The sequence below is a fragment of the Panthera pardus genome, unplaced genomic scaffold (assembly GCF_024362965.1).
Source record: "Panthera pardus isolate Hobbes unplaced genomic scaffold, ASM2436296v1 HiC_scaffold_13, whole genome shotgun sequence".
Classification (NCBI taxonomy): Eukaryota; Metazoa; Chordata; class Mammalia; order Carnivora; family Felidae; genus Panthera; species Panthera pardus.
Window position 1 is genome coordinate 58,597,850 of NW_026526688.1, and position 18,760 is coordinate 58,616,609.

Genomic DNA, 18,760 nt, shown 5'->3' on the forward strand with positions numbered 1-18,760 from the left:
ACTGGGAACTCCACTTACAGACATTTATAGTAAAGAATTACCCAAAATATGGAAGAAAGTAAAAAAACATGAAGACAGTAATTGTAATTTAAAACAGCAAAACATTGGGGGTAGGGGTTGAGGTTTTGGGACTGACGTTCTCGCAGTAAGAAAATGGGTTATGTCAATTATGGTTCATCCACTTAAGTTTTAGGCAATCACTAAAACACCACTATTAAGCAGTATCATTCATTTTATGAAGCACTATGTTAAAATGATTATATATGATATGGAATGAAAAACCAGGGTATGAAAGCATACATATACTCTAATTACAACTATGTAAAAAAATAAGAAGACATCCACCAAAAAAGCAAAAATTGGGTAATTTTTTATTTTCAAAATACTCTTTAACATGGCTCTTTACTTTTATAATAAAAAAATTAATTAATTTTTTGGGGCACCTGGGTGGCTCAATCGGTTAAGCATCTGATTTTGGCTCAGGTCATGATCTCATGGTCCATGAGTTCAAGCCCCACATTGGGCTCTGTGCTGACAGCTCAGAGCCTGGAGCCGGCTTCGGATTCTGTGTCTCACTTTCTGCCCCTCCCCCACTCATGCTCACTCGCTCTCTTTCAAAAAAAAAAAAAAATGTTTTCAAATAAAAATAAATAAGTTATTTTTTAAAACCTCAAGCAAATTAGTCACAGTTTTGTTTTTTGTTTTTTTTTTTTATTTCAGTTGGATAAGTAGAGGTTCCTAGAGGCAATAGTGAAAAAATAGATCTAGGGACAGCAAGGAGGCAACTACCATGTAATGAAAAATCAAATTGAAAGTCATATCCATACAACCATAATCAATTTGGATCTGGTCAAATATTACATAGGTTTAATTTCCCAGTATTAATCCATGTAGTTTCTGTGTGGAAACCATGGTGTCACTACACATGGTCCACGATGAACAGAAGTAGCTGGAACATTTGGTCTTGGTGGTAATCAATATGGATATTACAGGTTGGTCTAAAAGGGAGGTTGTCACTTGGCATGGTTTCCTTTTAAGTTTGAATGTTTGTCAACGTTAGCAATTTCCTCCCCCCCATATAAGAAAGTCTTTAATGCTTTTCATATAATGTTTATACAGCATGGTATAGCTTTAAATTCCTTTTCAAATGCTAATTAAATCTCTCGTGGGTAGAAATTATTAACTTATCAAAAGTAGGTTTAATTAAAATTTTTGGAGAACCTAAAGTCTTAATAAAAATAAAGCAAATGAAATTTTAACTGGTGATGTGTATTTATTAAGGTTTTAAGTTACCTTAAGTAAAAATCCACAACACCTTTCTCCAGAACCCAATGGTAACTACAAGAATGTCATTTTATGGGCAAAGGACATGAATAGACACTTTTCCAAAGAAGACATCCAGATGGCTAATAGACACATGAAAAAATGCTCAACATCACTCATCATCAGAGAAATGCAAATCAAAACCACAATGAGATACCACCTCACACCAGTCAGAATGGCTAAAATCAACAACTCAGGCAACAACAGATGTTGACAAGGATGCAAAGAAAGAGGATCTCTTTTGCACTGCTGGTGGGAATGCAAACTGGTACAGCCACTCTGGAAAACAGTATGGAGGTTCCTCAAAAAGTCAAAAATAGAACCACCCTACGACCCAGCAATTGCACTACTAGGGATTTATCCAAAGGATACAGGTGTGCTGTTTCAAAGGGGCACATGCACCCCAATGTTTATAGCAGTGCCATTGACAATAGCCAAAGTATGGAAAGTGCTCAAATGTCCACCAACAGATGAATGGATAAAGAAGATGTGGTATATATATACAACAGAGTATTACTTGGCAATCAAAAAGAATGAAATCTTGCCATTTGCAACAATATGGATGGAACTAGAGGGTATTATGCTAAGCAAAAGTCAGAGAAAGACAAATATATGACTTCACTAATGTGGAATTTAACATAAAAAACAGATGAACATAAGGGAAGGGAAGCAAAAATAATATAAAAATGGAGAGAAACAAAACATAAGAGACTGTTAAATACAGATAACAAACTGAGGGTTGCTGGAGGGGTTGTTGGTGGGGGGACAGGCTAAATGGTTAAGGGGCATTAAGGAAAACACTTGGGGTGAGCACTGGGTATTATACATAGGGGATGAATCACTGGAATCTATTCCTGAAATTATTATTGCACTCTGTGCTCACTTCAATGTAAATTAAAAATAAATAAATAAATTTAAATAAGGAAAAAAAAAACAATGTTATTTGTAAGATGGTATGTTTGATTAGCACGACTTTACAGTGACCCTACTTTTATGTTTCAAGGATTAAAAATTTCATGTATTCATTCTGTTTACTCACTGAGCAAATATTTACTGAGTGCCTACTCTCCCAGGCACTCAACATACAGCAGCAGTAAACAAAACAGAGCTTACAGTCAGGGCAAGGGTTCGTGAGGGAAGATAGGCAACAAAGAAATGTATTAATAAAGTATTTTACATAGTGTAAGTGCTTACAGGGTAAGAGGATAAATAATGATGGAACAGGGGTGCTATTTTTAATACAAGACTCAGTGAAGGCCCTAGAACAGGTGACATTGGAGCAGAAAGCAGACTGCAGTGAGGGAGTAGGCCATGCAGGTGAGCAGCACTCCATGCAGAGGGAATTTGAGAGGCAAAGGCCCTGAAAAGGGACCGCACTTGGTTTGTCTGAGGTACTACAAAGACTTCAAAGAGGATAAAGAGTAAACAAAGGTGGGGCGCCTGGATGGCTCAGTCAGTTAAAGATCTGACTCTGACTCATAATCTTGGCTCAGGTCATGATCTCATGGTTCATGGGATGGAGTTCCATGCTGGGCTCCGTGCTAACAGCGCAGAGCTTGCTTGAGATTCTCTCTCCCTCTCTCTCTGCTCCTCCCCAACTTGTGTGCACATATTCTCTTTCTCTCAAAATAAATAAATAAACATTAAATAAAAAGAATAAACAAAGGTGTGTTAGACTGCTTGGCTGCCATAACAAAGTACTACAGACTGGGTGGCTTAAGAGAAATTTCCTGTCTCACAGTTCTAGAGGCTAGAAGTCAGAGCTCAGGTGTTAGCAGGGGTGGTTTCTTCTGAGGCTTCACTCCTAGGCTTACAGATAGCCATCTTCTCCCCATGTCTTCACCTGGTCTTCCCTGTGTACACAGCTAAGTCCTAATTTCTTCTTCCTATACGGACATCAGTCACACCGGCCAAATTGGAGGACCTCATTTTAATGTAATTATCTCTATCTCCAAATACAGTCACATGCTGAGGGCCTGGGGTTTAGGACCTCAACATACGGATTTTAGGGGGACACAGTTCAGCCCATAACAAGAAGGGAGGGGTAAAAAGATAAAAAGTCAAAGAGATGGGAGGCTTAGGGGAGCAGACTAGGTAGGGCCTTGCAGGCCACACAAGAGTGTGAACTCTTCTGATGGAAATGGGGAGCCACTGGAGGGTTTTAACCAGGAGAACAGCATTAGCTGTTCTTGGATTTCAAAATCACTCTGACCCCAGCATGGACAATGGATTGGAATGGAGCAAGGGTAGAAGCAGGGAAACCATGTCATAGAGTGGAGACAAGACCTTCTCTTTTAATTAGGACACTCAAGAAAGGACTCCCTGATGGCATACCATTGAACGTGAGTGAGTAAAATGAATAAAAAGTAAAGGGAAATTCCTGCTAGTACCTGAGGAAAGAGAGAAGCAAAACAATTTTTCAGTAGAAATTGAATATAAAGAAGCCATGTAATGAATTTAAGGTTGAAATAAGTATTACAGGATTCCTACTTTCACATGATTTAAACATGTTAACTTATTTATTACTCTTATTAGCTTGACTCGGCTAATTTGCTTTTCTTTCCTATTGCTGCTGTCAGATTTTTTTATTCCCATTTTATTTCATGTACTTTCTGCAAACTGTTTTGTGTCTTCTTTTATTTGGCATTTATAACTGAAATTGAAATTTTAAGTACTAACCTGAAATATAGTCATAATTTCAGTAGCACTTAGTATTTAAATAGCGAGATTATCCATATACTACAATCATGTACTCATTAGAGTCACTGAAAAAGCAATAAAAATTAGAGCTCCAGGAGCTCTTAATAACTTTTTAAAGTTTATTTATTTTGGGAAACAGAGCACGTGCACACATAAGTGGGAGGGGCAGAGAGAGAGGGGGAGAGAGAGAATCCCAAGCAGGCTCTGCACTGTCATGCAGAGCCTGATGCAGGATTTAATCTCATGAACTGTGAGATCACGACCTGAAACTAAGAGTCCAACGCTTAACCAGCTGAGCCACCCAGGAACCCCACTCTTAATAATTTTACATGTAAAGAAGAAACTAAATAAAGAGAAAATAAAAACGTTTCTTAATACGCTTCAGAAATATTGGAAACTGCTTTGCAAGTTTGGATTTTTTGATGCCCTCCATGCTGTGGCATTGCTACTCTCTGCCAACCTCAACTCACAAAGACTTGCCACAGGGTCTTCTTTTCCAAGGCTCCTTGACCCCCTTCTCAACCCCATCCTGGAAGGAAGCAAGAAAATAATGGGGACCTGGAATTTCCTAGACACCTAAACTACTGCCCTGCCAGCAACATCATACATGCAAAAATTCAAGAAAGCAGAGAAGGAAGGAAGGAAGGAAGGAAGGAAGGAAGGAAGGAACGGAGGAAAGAAGGAAGCAAGGAAGGGAGGGAGGGAGGAAGGGAGGGTGGATCTGCATATATTTTGACCTAGCAATTTTAGTTCTAAGAACTTACTGTATGGAAGTATTTTAAAGACCCTCATCACAGCATATATCACTGAAAGAATGAAACAGCCTAGAAGTCTAGCGATAACAACTTTCCTTCTAGAGCCCCCAAGTGGCCGTACTTCCTTCACTTGCTTAATACCTACTCATCCTACCAGGGCTCAGTTCAAATTCCACTTTGAGGGAACCCTGTCCTGGCCCCCAGGATGAGAGAGAGTAGGGCATTCTGCTAGTGACTCAGATGGCATCCTCTTTTCCTTTGTAGCTCTTACCATAATAGTTAAGTAATCACATGTACAGTTCTTAATGTTTGCCTGTCTCCTTCTCTTCTCAGATCATAACTTCTGTAAGGGCAGAAACTAGGCCCATTTTCTTTACAGCTGTACCCTCAGAGCAGATCACAGTGCCCAGAAGATAGCATGCCCTCAATAAATAGGTGTTGGCCCTGGATCTACTTTAAATGGATAAATTTTATGGCATGTGAATTACATCTCAATAAAGCTTTTTTAAAAAGATGTTGCCATTAATCTGTAAATTAATTAAACATTAAACTAATGAAAATTGTCAGACAGTGGCCTACAATGTAGTTAGAAAAAAATATTTGAGCTGTATGTCTACTGACACGGAAAAATCTTCAAGAAATAGTATGCAAAAGAGTTTTATAAAACAGTTTACACAACAGGATCCCATTGGTTTGGTTGACAAAAGGATATACCCATATATTCAACTAATATTTATTGAATGCCCATATTTCCAGGCACCATTCTAAAGGTTTGAGATTCCAGTAAATAAAGATCCTCGTTATTGTGGAGCTTATATTCTAGCATGGCAGATTGGCCATAGGTAATAAACATAATTAATAACATCTTACAGTATATTAGAAGGTAAAAAGGGCCATGTGGTGGGGGGCGGGGGGCATGGGGTTGGTAGGCGAGTATCTGGGAGTGCTGGACAGAGACATACTGCAGTTTTAAATGGGAGGTTAGCCTAATCCTTTGCAAAGGTGAATGAAGACTCGAGAGAGGGAGTTAGCCAAGCAGGTATCTGACAGAACAGCAAGCCCCCCAAGCATGTTTTGTTTTCCTCTGCTCAAGGAACAGGGTGGAGATCAGTGTGGCTGCAGCAAAGCAAACAAGAGGGAGTGCATTAGGAGAGGAGGCCCAGGTAGCGATAGTCCCTTGTTACCATTGTAAGCACTTCAGTTTTCACTCCATAAGGGGCGGGGGTGGAGGGGTATTGCGAAATTGTGACCAAAGAGAGAGATGATTCCCGTTTGAGACGATGGCTCTGGCTGCTGAACTGGGGGGTATGGGAGAAGCAGGGAGGATGTCTAGAGTCTAGCACAGTAATCCAGGCAAGAAAGGATGGTGGCCCACACCCAGGAAAGGGCAGAATGGGTGGCTAAGAGATGTTCAGTGCCCAGATTTCTAAAGATAGAGCCAACAGGATTTCCTAATGGACTGAACGTGAGGTGTGAAGAGAGGAATCAAAAATCAAAGTTTGGGGTCTAAGCACCTGGGGGATGGAGTTGACAGTAACAAAAATGAAGGCAGAGGATGAAGCCAGTTTGAAAAGAAAGAACTGGAATTGAGCTTTGGGTGTATTATTTTTGAGACGTCTACCAGACATCTGTGTTTTACTGTTTTCAAATTATCATAACTGGCACCCTCTGCTAAATTAGCTTCTGACAAGAGGCCAAGACTACAATGCCCAGAATCCCCCTCTTCATCAGTCAGCCAGTGACAGGCCTAAACTTTGAGGCACTTGTTCTCTGGAAGTGGTTGCAGCCGCAGTGAGGTTCCAAGTGGCATCTGGTTGAGCATTCTGAAAAATGCCCACCTGGGGATAGTTGGTGGGTGCTTGTTATTCACAGTAGCTTCAGGACTTTACTGACCATAGCCTGAAAGATTTGGTGCAAGGATCCCAAAATGTGCCATGGCTTCCAGACATGTGCTTGCTGTAGGCTAAAACACACGTGACAATTTTTGACTGTCCTTTCTTCCAACCAATGGCCTTCTAACCATTGTTTAAACTTCCATTCGTAGTCAGCATGCATAGTCTTCTGTTTCCTTCACTGATGAAACATGCAAATGAAGATGTGCAGTGGGCAGCTGGGAATGTCAGTCTGGAGTTTAAGGTGGGAGGTTGGGGCCGGAGATGAGATTTGGGGGTCAGCAGCTAATGACGGCATTCAAACCTGAGCTTGAACAATCACCAAACACAGAGAGAGAAAAGTTCAAGAACTAAGCCTAAAGCAAACCAACCTGGACAGGCCGCAGGAAAGAAGAGGCTAAGTCTGCTGAGGAGGAACCAATGAGGCAAAAACATCCAGACCAGCCTGGCACCCCAGAAGCCAGAGGAGAAACAGCCACAAGGAGGAGAGAATGGCCAACCATGCCAAGAGCTGCTGACTGGTCGATTAGCTGACAGCTGAGAACTGACCCACCAGGTCACATAAAGTGGATGTTTTTGGTAACCTGGACAAAAGCAGTTCTATGGGGTAGAGGGGGATTTTTAAGCCTGATTGGAGGGGGGTTTAGAGAGAATGAGAGGAAAAGAACTGCACACAGCTGTGTTCATTGTAAAAAGCCCAGTGACTTACATGAAAATGCCAACAAGCAATATCTCTGGGTCATGTTATTACAGGTGAGGATTTTTATTCATTAGCTGAAATGAATATGCCCTTCTTCTATAATTAGTAAAAATAAAATTATTATCAACATCTCTCTCTAAATGCTAAATGCCTCAATTACCTATCTGCCATGGCCAGAGGCTGACTCGGAGTTCCAAGGGGCTCCAGTCTAAGAAACAGAAAGTGTAGACAGATACAAGTTCCTGGGTGTCAGTCTCATGTCCCAGACACTGTGCCACCTTCTCTTTATCCCAAGAGCACCAAATGATGCACCTACTGTCTGCTGTTCCCAAACTTCAATTACTGAGCATTTTCAAATTAAATAACACCCTGACAACTTCAAAATTCTTTTCAATTATTAAAATAAATGTTTATGGAACACTTCCCATATAGCAGGAATTTGCTAAATAAACATTGCATTTAAAAAGATGAACGTGGGATACCTGGGTGGCTCAGTCAGTTAAGCATCCGACTCTTGATTTTGGCTCAGGTCACGATCTCATGGTTTGTGAGTTTGAGCCCTGCACTGGGCTCTGTGCTGACAGTGTGGCCCCTACTTGGGATTCTCTGTTTGTTTCTCTCTCTCTCTCTCTCTCTCTCTCTCTCTCTCTCTCTCTCTCTCTCTCATTTCCTCACTAGCACACGCGCATGCTCTCTCTCTCTCTCAAAAATAAACAAACAAAACTTCAAGAAGATGAATGTGATTGTCAAGTGCTTAATTTACACCGTGAACACCATTTATTCAGGATAGCCAGAGACCCATCTAGCAGATATACCTGTCAATCCCACCGAGGAGAGAAGGCAAACATGAGAAACTTCAGGCACTTGAAGCTTGTAGGACCTAAAAAGGTAAAAAAGAAACCTTGGGAGATCTCAATGTGACATTTTATAAGGAGTGTTAACTTGTTATTGGGATTTAAACAGTTGAGAGATTTTTGTGAACTGCTTCTGAACGGGGACTCTCTTCTGATGTTCTGTATCCAGCACCTTCCCAGTAGTGCATATGGTTAGCACTTAATTAACATTTATTGAACTAATTACCTCACTTACTCTCTTTTACAGAAATAGTCATAATGATTATCCCCTCTTTCTAGCAAGTACAAAGTTAGGTTTAATGAGGGCAGACTAATTAACATACGAGGAAAGCTGGAGAATCTTCAAATGTTTGGAGGACCCAAGGGGGCGTTTCTCTCCAACCTCCAGATGATTTCTGTCATGTTAATAGTGATGGGCTCAATTTCTAGTCCCTGGGGTTGCAAAGTCCATCTGCCAGTGAAGGGGATCTTCAAAGTACAAAAGGAAAGAAAACAAGGATTTTAAAAAGTGGATTTGACAATATACTAAGGTGAGAAATAATGATGTTACATCTCGAAGAATCTTCTAACCATTGATAATAGACATACAGTAAAATCTTACAAGGTTAATGAATAATAATGAAGCTAACTGCTTTTCGTGCATTTCCCAAATTAATGTTCAAAACAACTGGAAGCAGAATTATTAGCCTTATTTTACAAATGAGAAAACTGAGGTTTTGAATGGACTGAATGATGAATGACCTAAGGCTGGGCTCAGGGCTGCCCCGATAAATGAGGGAAAGCACCAGTGGGGTCCCAAAAGGGGACACAGAAGCATTACCAGTATGTTTGTGCCACAGTGATCAGAAAAAGAAGAGGCACAGGAGTGCAATTCTGTAGGGGGTTTAGCAGCATTTAGGGACCTCCTAGCTACAGATAGATTCTTGGTATATAATTGCTCAAGAGAAAGAAGCCAGAATCGAACTTACATTATATCAAAGACTCAGAAATACACAGCTGTAGATCTGTTATCAATGGTTGTCAGGAGGAAAGAATAGGGACTCCTGGGGTGGCTCAGTCGGTTAAGCACCTGACTTCAGCTCGGTCGTGATCTCACGGTTCACAAGTTGGAGTCCCGCATCGGGCTCTGTGCTAACAGCTCAGAGCCTGGAGCCTGCTTGGGATTCTGTGTCTCCCTCCCTACCTTTCCCCCCTTGCACTCTCTCTCTGTCAAAAATAAACATCAAAATTTTTTTAAAAAGAGGGAAGAATAAACATGAAAGCCTTGGGGGGATGACAACTGTTAGAATGTCAAGCTTCAATAATTTGTGACAACCTAGGAAATCTCAAAAGTGTGTATGCAGAATTGCTTCAAATTGTATTACATTCCCATGCTGTAATGAAAAATGTCAAATTTATTTGCAATGTAAAATGAAGTGATGAACCTTGACCAGCAGGTGGCAGGCTTACCTCATGACGATTTTTTAAACTTTGCAGAGGGATTACAGTAAACTTTTGATTCTAATATCATTACAAAAACTCATGTTTAGCAAGAATTAGGAGTACAATATTATTTGATTACACTGTGTCCTGGAACTTTATGACTAAGGTTGACTAAATCTGTTCATTCAATTAACTGCAAGAAGACAAGATAATACAAGTAGGTATTAAGTGAATTCATCATCAAGACATTTCCATACACTAGACATAAAGTACAATGTTTAGACAATTCTAAATCATGGGGGGAATAATATATTTAAATATTGATTTCCTGAGAACCCTGGAGGGTTCAGTCGGTTAAGCATCCGACTCTCGGTTTTGGCTCAGGTCATGATCTCACAGTTAGAGTTCGAACCCCATATGGGGCTCTGCACTGACAGCGTAGAGCCTGCTTGGGATTCCCTCTCCCTCTCTCTCTGCCCCTCCCCTGCTCTTTCTCTCTCTCTCAAAAAAAATAAATAAATGAACTTTAAAAAACAAATAAACAGGGGCGCCTGGGTGGCTCAGTCGGTTGAGCGTCTGACTTTGGCTCAGGTCATGATCTCACGGTTTGTGAGTTTGGCCCTGCATTGGGCTCTGTGCTGACAGCTCAGAGCCTGGAGCCTGCTTCAGATTCTGTGTCTCCCTCTCTCTCTGTGCTCCTCCCCTGCTCACATTCTGTCTCTCTCTCAAAAATAAATAAAGATTTTAAAAAATTTTTTAAACAAATAAATAAACAAAAATGTTAAAATGAATTTAAAAAAAGAGTATGTCTTTCTTCACCTTATTTACATTCAGATAACCTCGGGCTTCACTAACTAATGTAATAAGTTAACATGCATGACTTCCCCCAACAGTACGTTAGGCAGAAAGGAGGAAAAGAGAAGGTTCCTGCCTTCAAGGAACATATAACCATATAATAGAGACAAGAACAGTAGAATCTTATGTTCCTGGGAACCTTCTAAAATTCTGAAATACATGATTCCATATATATTCCCCTCAAAAGACCTACATTATCAAAGAGCAGGATGCCAGTTAGTTTGACTTTTGAGTAGGGAATTGTCAGCTAGGCACTCACTAACTCAACTACTCATTACCACCTCACCCCACAGCCTGATCCCCACACATTCGCACATCCACTCTTCAAAACTCGGGTGATTAAAATTTGTATGTCAGAAAAGCTTCATGTGCCTAGGTATCAAAGTTCCTTTTACCAACAGAACCAGAAAATGTTCCATCTACAAATGCCAGGTCTAATAAACACATGGCACAATAAAAACATAAAGTGATATTGGGGCACCTGGGTGGCTCAGTCAGTTAAGCGTCGGACTTCGGCTCAGGTCATGATATCGCAGTTTGTGAGTTCAAGCCCTGCATCAGGCTCTGTGCTGACAGCTTGCTCAGAGCCTGGAGCCTGCTTTGGATTCTGTCTCCCTTTCTCTCTGCCCCTCCCCCACTCACACTCTGTCTCTGTCTCTCTCAAAAATAAAAAAATTAAAAAACATTAAAAAAAAAAACCATAGAGTGATATCAGGGCACCTGGGTGGCTCAGTCGGTTAAGCGTTCAACTCTGGCTCAGGTCATGATCTCACAGTTCGTGAGTTTGAGCGAGCCCTGCATTGGGCTCTGTGCTGACAGCTCAGAGCCTGGAGCCTGCTTCAGATTCTGTGTCTCTGCCTCTTTCTGCCCCTCCCTCCCTCATACTCTGTCTCTCTCAAAAGTAAGTAAACAGTTTTTAAAAATTTAAAGAAAATGGGGCGCCTGGGTGGCTCAGTCAGTTGGGCGGCCGACTTCAGCTCAGGTCATGATCTCGCTGTCCGTGAGATCGAGCCCCACGTCGGGCTCTGTGCTGACAGCTCGGAGCCTGGAGCCTGTTTCAGATTCTGTGTCTCCCTCTCTCTGACCCTCCCCTGTTCATGCTCTGTCTCTCTCTGTCTCAAAAATAAATAAACGTTAAAAAAATTTTTTAAAGAAAAAAACCATAAAGTGGTATATACATTTCAGACGCCAGTTAATAAAAATCAGGTTAGTGGTGCAGGTTACAAGAATAGAACTGGGCAGTGTGCTGGTGAGAATACTTAAGCAAGATTTCCTGAAGTCAATAAAAGTGAGCTAGAGCTGGGATGATGGCAGAGAGTCAAAGAAAGAGGAGGGCCATTTGGGTTGGGAGAGAGATATGAGAAATCATAAAGGAGCTTTAATTATTACAGAACGTTTAGAAGACACTTCGTTTAATTTAATTTTTAAAATAATGTGCTCTTTACTGCCCACTAATCTCATAAGAGGGTTGCATCTGATAATTAATCTTCTAGGATCCTACTGGTGCTAACCCTCTATAAGTTGATTATCTTCATGCCAATTGCACTATTATGGACTGAATTGTGTCTCCCCAAAATTCTTATGTTGAAGTCCTAACTTCAGATATCTCAGAATGTGACCTTACTTGGAAATTGGGTGGCTGCAGATGTAGTTGAGATGAGGCCACGATGGAGTAGGGTGGCCAGAATATGACTGGTGTCCTTATTAAAAGGAGACATTTGGACACAGACACACACCCCGAAAGAACGCCATGTGAAGACTGTAGTTAGGCTGCCACAAGCCAGTGAACTACCAGAAGCCAGGAGAGAAGCCTGGAATAGATTCCTCCCTGATGCCTTTAGAGAGAGAGCAGCCTGCTGACCCCTTGATCTTGGACTTCCCGCCTCCAGAGCTATGACACAAGTTTCTGTTTAAGCCACTCAGTAGCTGGTCCTTTGTTACAGCAACCCCAGCAAACCAACCACATGCATCAACCAAAACCCACTACCTTAACTCAGCATCATATATGTACAAATGTATCCAGTGAAATACAGTGAGCATTCAGATGTAGCAGTCTATTAGAATTGTAGATCAGGGGACAAACTGTGTCATGCAGAGGCTGTATAAATCCAGACTCTGAGTAAATCTTCTTTTGCCAATTTGAAATGAAGTGTAGCTGCTGGTGGAGGCCAGTGAAATAGCAAGAGAGGCCAGCTGAGGCTCCTGTCTGAGTTCTGCACCATGTGGAGGCGGGGGGGGGGGGGGGGGGGTGGCGCTGTACCACTGCTCGATTAGTCCCCATCTTGTTTGGAACATCAGGCTCTAAGCAGTCACACCGCCCTCCTTGAGTTACTCTTCCTGTTCTTGATCGAATGGTGCATCGGTTGGCAGATGGACTACCTTGTGTGGCAGAACTGGGCTTTCAACTCCGACTGGCAACCTGAAAATGATCCAGAGTGCTCCTGACCCTGATGCCCGCATCTATACCTCTCCGGCTTTAGTGGCAGTACTGTGCTGATTCCGGGGGATAAAATATGTCCATATCTCTTTGCTTATTTGGTGGCTTATTTATTAACGTGTATCTCCATTTCTGAAAAGGACTTGAGGTGACTTAAAAACACCTGTCCAGCATGTACATTACAAACTGTATGATCTGGGGGCTTCTGGGCGGCTCAGTTGGTTGAGTGTCTGACTTCAGCTCAGGTCATGACCTCACAGTTAGTGAATTCAAGCCCCACGCTGGGCTCCACACTGTCAGCACTGAAGCTTTCAGGGCAGAGTCTGCTTCTGAACCCCTGTCCCCCTCTGTCTCGGACCCTCCCCCACTTGTGTTCTCTCTCCCTTAAAAATAAAACATTAAAAAAACTGTATGATCTCAAATGGACAGGGTAGCTACACATTCTATAAAGTCTGTTTTTATGGAATTGTCAGGTCTTCCCAAATACCGAGGGCAAATGCATGCCTGTCTGTGCTGTTAGAATGATGTGTGCTTTCAAACTCTAAACTAAGTTTTACCTGCCATCATGTTGCCTTTTACACATAGCAGATAATCAAAGGTAAATTGATCAGTGTAAATGATAGAGAAAAGGGGGAGGGAGTTCCCATTTCTCATTCTTATCTGCTGATTACATTTCCCTATTAGAGGCTCAGTAACACAATAAACTCCTTATGCAAGAAAATTCACTTTGTGGAAAATGTTCTGTGTGTGTTTATAACTTATTCTCATATGTACTGTAAAGGTGATAGAGCTTCTAAAAATTAAAAGACACAGAAAAAAACTATGACAAGAGCCTAATATACAACAATAACAACAACAACAACAACAAAAACCCAGGAGAAATAAAAATAAGTTGAGTGAATAATTTTTTCTAGAGACATAAGCATTCAAGCACTACCACTCCTTACAAATTTTGTACACAGAGCACTGCAATTCCAGAAAAGAGGCAAGGGTAGGGAATGACTGACAGCATTCAAAATTTGTAAGCAATTGATCTTTTAGAAAATATTTTTTTTTAATTTTTTTTTAACGTTTATTTATTTTTGAGACAGAGAGAGACAGAGCATGAGCGGGGGAGGGTCAGAGAGAGGGAGACACAGAATCCGAAACAGGCTCCAGGCTCTGAGCTGTCAGCACAGAGCCCGATGCGGGGCTCGAACTCACAGAGTGCAAGATCATGACCTGAGCCGAAGTCGGCCACTTAACCGACTGAGCCACCCAGGCGCCCCAATTTTTTAGAAAATATTTAAAGAAGGGGCGCCAGGGTGGCTCAGTTGGTTGAGCATCAGACTTTGGCTCAGGTCAAATCTCTTGGTTTGTGGGTTCGAGCCCTGCATCTGTGCTGACAGCTCAGAGCCTGGAGCCTTGTTAGGATTCTGTCTCCCTCTCTGCCCCTCCCCTGCTCATGCTCTGTCTCTCTAACATCAAAAAACATTGTTTTTAAGTTAAAGAAAAAAATCAGAATCCAAGAATTTCAGTGACAGCAAATGATCGTAGACCTTTCCTGTAAGAGATGCTTTGAATTATCCTCAAGTATCACAAAACAACAAACAAACAAACAAAAACAGAACTGCATGAAACACAGCCGCTCTATCCTGAAAACCTCATGTAACTGCATCCTTACAAAAAAGAAAACTTCTCAGGCCCTCATGACAGCAGCACACTGCACTAATACGGCACTAATGTTGGCTGATGCTGAAATTATCACTCCTTTGTCCTGCTGTAAGCTGATTCTTGCATATAAGGAGACATGAGTCAGTGTAAGACTATTACCCTGAGGGATGATGCTAGGTTCTAGATAAATGTTTTCTGGAAACACACCATCTTAGTCAGTTCTGGCTACTTTAACAAAATACCATAGGCTAGGCAGCTTACACAATAGACATTGCCTACAGTTCTGGAGGCTAGAGTCTGAGATCAGAACATCAGAATGGTGGGGTTCTAGTAAGCGCTTTCTTCTCAGCTGTGGATGGTTGCTTCCTCACTGTGTCTTTCCATGGCAGAGTGAAAGACCTTCTTGTGTTTCTTCTTGTAAAGGCACTAATCACAGTGAGAGGATCCTACCCTCATGACCTAACTACAACCCTACTCCTAACATCATCACAGTAGGGGAGAGGGTTTCAACATATGGATTTTGAGAGAACTCAGTCCATAGCACACACACATAGGATTTATGCAGTTTTGCCCATCTTTTGAGGTCCTCTCTCATGGAAATTACTCTTATGCGCACAGTACACAAACCAATGGGTTTTGAATCTGTACTTTGGGTTACGACGGTACAGCAAATGCACCTCCACAGTGACGGTGAGCTGTGCCCATGTGTGTATGGAGCTTCTCAGTGTTCATTCAAATGCCACATACAGTTAGTTAGCACTTTTACACACAAGATCACAGGCACTCGAAGGAAGGACCACTATTCCCATTTTGTAAATGGAGAACAACTCAAGTGGTAGGATACACCAATGGGAGGAGAGGAGCATCCATGGCAGTCTGGCCAGAGGATGCTGGCGGGATAAAGCAATATGTAGAAGACTCTTATTCCAGAGCAACTCAGCCTATGGAGGCCCAGCTACTCTGCTCCCATAGAATGCCAGGCCTGTTGGAACAGGGTTCATTATGTTCCACTCTGGGTTGGAAATATTAAGCGTGATTAAATGAGAAGAACACAAAGATTCGTGGAGCTCATGAAATCCACACTCTCCATCATTCAGGTTTTACTCAACAACATGGCAAGTATCAGCGCCCTTGTGACCCCTGGAAAACCATGTTGTAGCCGAAGCTCTCCGTAGTACTGTCAGAAATATATCTCGTTGCTAAGATAAGCCATTGCAGCCACTGATATTCCAAGCCTAAAATTAACTCAGCATTCCTGGCATCTAAACCATCAAGTTATTTCAGGATAACCCTTGGTTCAGTTTTGATCATCCAGTTTCCTTAAGCAGGTTTACACAGTCCTGCATGGCACTTAAATTAGTAAGGATATCATTAAAGGAAAGGCTAAGAAATGTATGGTGCACTCACACAAATGGAACAGAAATAAAACATTATTAATGATGGACCTCAGTCATTTAATCAACTTCAGACTGCCCACCAGGCTGCACATTTTTCTTTAAATGATGACAAGTTGTGCTGATCCATTATGCCTCATCAATCTGCCTTGTGACCGTCTTAAAACATTGGACAGACTCCTCTAGAAACCTGTACAAGGTGAAATCAAATTCCAAACATAAATGATATCTTGGTTTCACTGGCATGCTGTAGTATGCTGTTATCTGAGACCAGTAACCAACCAAACAGGCCTTCAACAAACAGTTCAAACTGGCTCAAAACCTCTCTGTGCCAACCTCGCTCCAACATGGCTTAAGCATGGAGCTGCGGCAACTCGCAAATTATTTCACTGAATCAAAGAATTGCCATGGACTTCACTTCACAAAACTCCTATTTATAGGACAAAAGGCACTGGAGCTTCTGACTTTAGCATCTGATCCTTATTAGATACAGAAAATGTGACTCCTTATTATGTTTAATCCTCATAGCATTATGCATCTCTTAGACATTATAGTTACAGAGGTTTGGTATTAAGACAGAATGGCATCAATCTTGTGGTCAAGCAGCAACCCTTACGTGTCTCCCCTCTAGACTCCATTCACCTGGGAATTTGCTGGGTATCTTCCAAACAGATGGATCTGACACCCAGATAGTTGTATAGAGACTTTCCTTTCATCCCTCCTTTTTGGAAATAGATTATATACTCAAACAGGTATGTTAAATATTATGGTCAATGTAAGAAATTTTCTAGATTAATTTTTACTATATACTAATTTCTGAACCTGGATGTACAAGAGAAGTCACATCCCCAAATGTCAACTTGCTTCTAACCAAATAATCATTCTTTATTTTTTTTTAGGCAAACAACTATTCAAAATGAATTCGTTGCCTTTTTCTCCATATACCTCTTTTCCTAATGGAGACTAGTTTATTTGAAAACTGTATAAGTCATTATTAAGTTCATATTTTATTCAACAGACATTTAGCAAGCACCTACTATGTGTAGAATAATACTGTGGATGCAGGCTGCAAGAACATGAGATGTGGCCTCTATCCTCAGGAGTTTTAATGAGTTTGGGTGCATAGGCAATGCATGTTAAATGTAGCTTGCACAATAAAACAGTTTTAATGTTGTACCAGATAAAAATGAAATCACTTAATTTGATGTTTAGGAAAATTCTTTGGACTGATTAAAAACATAAAATTCATTATATTTTTATTGTTGCTGATATGTATTCTTGCTGTAAGCCTGTCACTGAAAATTCATTCATCATGCTTAATGGTTTTATTAATCTTCCACTATAAATAACTCATGGGATAAGAGTCACTCTCCAATTTGTTTTATAGCTTACCAAAAAAAAAAAAAGTCACCCTAGTTCTTTTGTAAATGAACTGCCACTATAAATTATGCAATCTTCCTGAATTGTAGACAAATCTGGCATATTTGTTTTATAATAAATTAAAATGCATGCATTAGACTTGATTTTTCCTCTTACCGCAATATTAGTTTCACTGATCCAAAATATTACATCTAATTCATTCTAAAACTCATGAATTATATGGCTAATTTATTGTGATGATATTAAGAGTAAATCATACTGAAACTGAAAAAACATTATTCAACTTACCATGTCATCATATGTGTGCTGGTGATCCACAGTCACCTTAATGTTTAGGATGATACACCTTGACAGTTAATGCAACAAATAGAAAATAATCTCACTCTAAAACTATCAATATGCATTTACAGATATTAAAGGCAATTATTCCATTAAAAAGGTGCATTCAGTTGATAAGAGCATAAAGTGAAGATATATATACCCCCTTCTCAAATCCCTGTTTCTAGGGCACTTCGGTGGCTCAGTCGGTTAAGCATCCAACTCTTGGTTTCGGCTGAGGTCATGATCTCACCATCATGAGATCGAGCCCTGAGTCTGGCTCCTCGCTGGGCATGGAGCCTGCGTGGGATTCTCTCTCTCTCCTGCTCTCTCTGCCTCTCTCCCACGCATACACGTGCACGTGTGTGTGCTCTCTCTCAAAATAAATAAATAAACTTAAAAAAAAATCCTGTTTTCTATCACTCCATGGCCCCACCTCTAGACCTTCCAAGGAACTCACAGCTCTAAACTACAAGTCCAGATCGAGCTGCAGCTCTGAGAGTCCTACTGGCATTTGAGGAGCTCTGAGGAAATCCCCAGGGGTGATCCACTGGATGCTAGATATCTTTAATAGGACTGAGTCAGGTGTAACAGTGTCTTAGCACTAAAAACTAGCAGGGCATCAGCCCATGCTTGGTAAAGCAGAGCTGATAAGAGGATGGTGGGGAGTCATATCAGCCCCAACACCAAGCTTCCACCTGGTATCACTATAACAAATTGGGAGATAGCGGGGAGGAGGATTAAGAGCAGTGGCAAATGACTTCTAACTACATTCTTTTATCATCCTCAACCATGATGACAGAAGGTAAATGCAAGCAAAAATAAGACAGGGACCAGGAAAGAGCTGGAGCAGGAAGCAGGATATAACACTCCTGATCCAGGGTAACCTTGAGCACCCAGAAGATCCCCAGGGCCCTGTGCTTTTAGACTTCAGCCTCTTGGCCCCCTTAGCACTGCCTGAAGAAAGATCCACTTAGACTAAGGCCTTCTCCTACAGGAAATGAGATGCTGGTGGAGCCAGGGGTTGGGGAAAGCTGAGGACGTTGAGCAAGGGAAGCCTAAGAAGGGATCTGATAA

At 41.2% G+C, this 18,760-nt stretch overlaps 1 protein-coding gene across 5 annotated transcripts in view; it reads left to right on the top strand.

The window, feature by feature from the left end:
• The window catches only part of AADAT (aminoadipate aminotransferase), a 31,981-nt gene extending 26,689 nt beyond the window's left edge, over positions 1 to 5,292 (top strand). For 4 of the 5 annotated variants that reach the window (XR_008421634.1, XM_019441008.2, XM_019441009.2 and 1 more), the window contains exon 14: positions 5,112 to 5,292. Coding sequence is in view for 4 of the 5 variants with exons in the window: in XM_019441008.2 (XP_019296553.2) it covers positions 5,112 to 5,195 (84 nt within the window). In the remaining variant the exon portion in view is untranslated. Of the gene's footprint in view, positions 1 to 1,325; positions 2,124 to 5,111 lie in introns of those variants that run through there. The other variant, XM_019441010.2, reaches the window with a different exon arrangement.
• Positions 5,293 to 18,760: the final 13,468 nt, after the last annotated feature.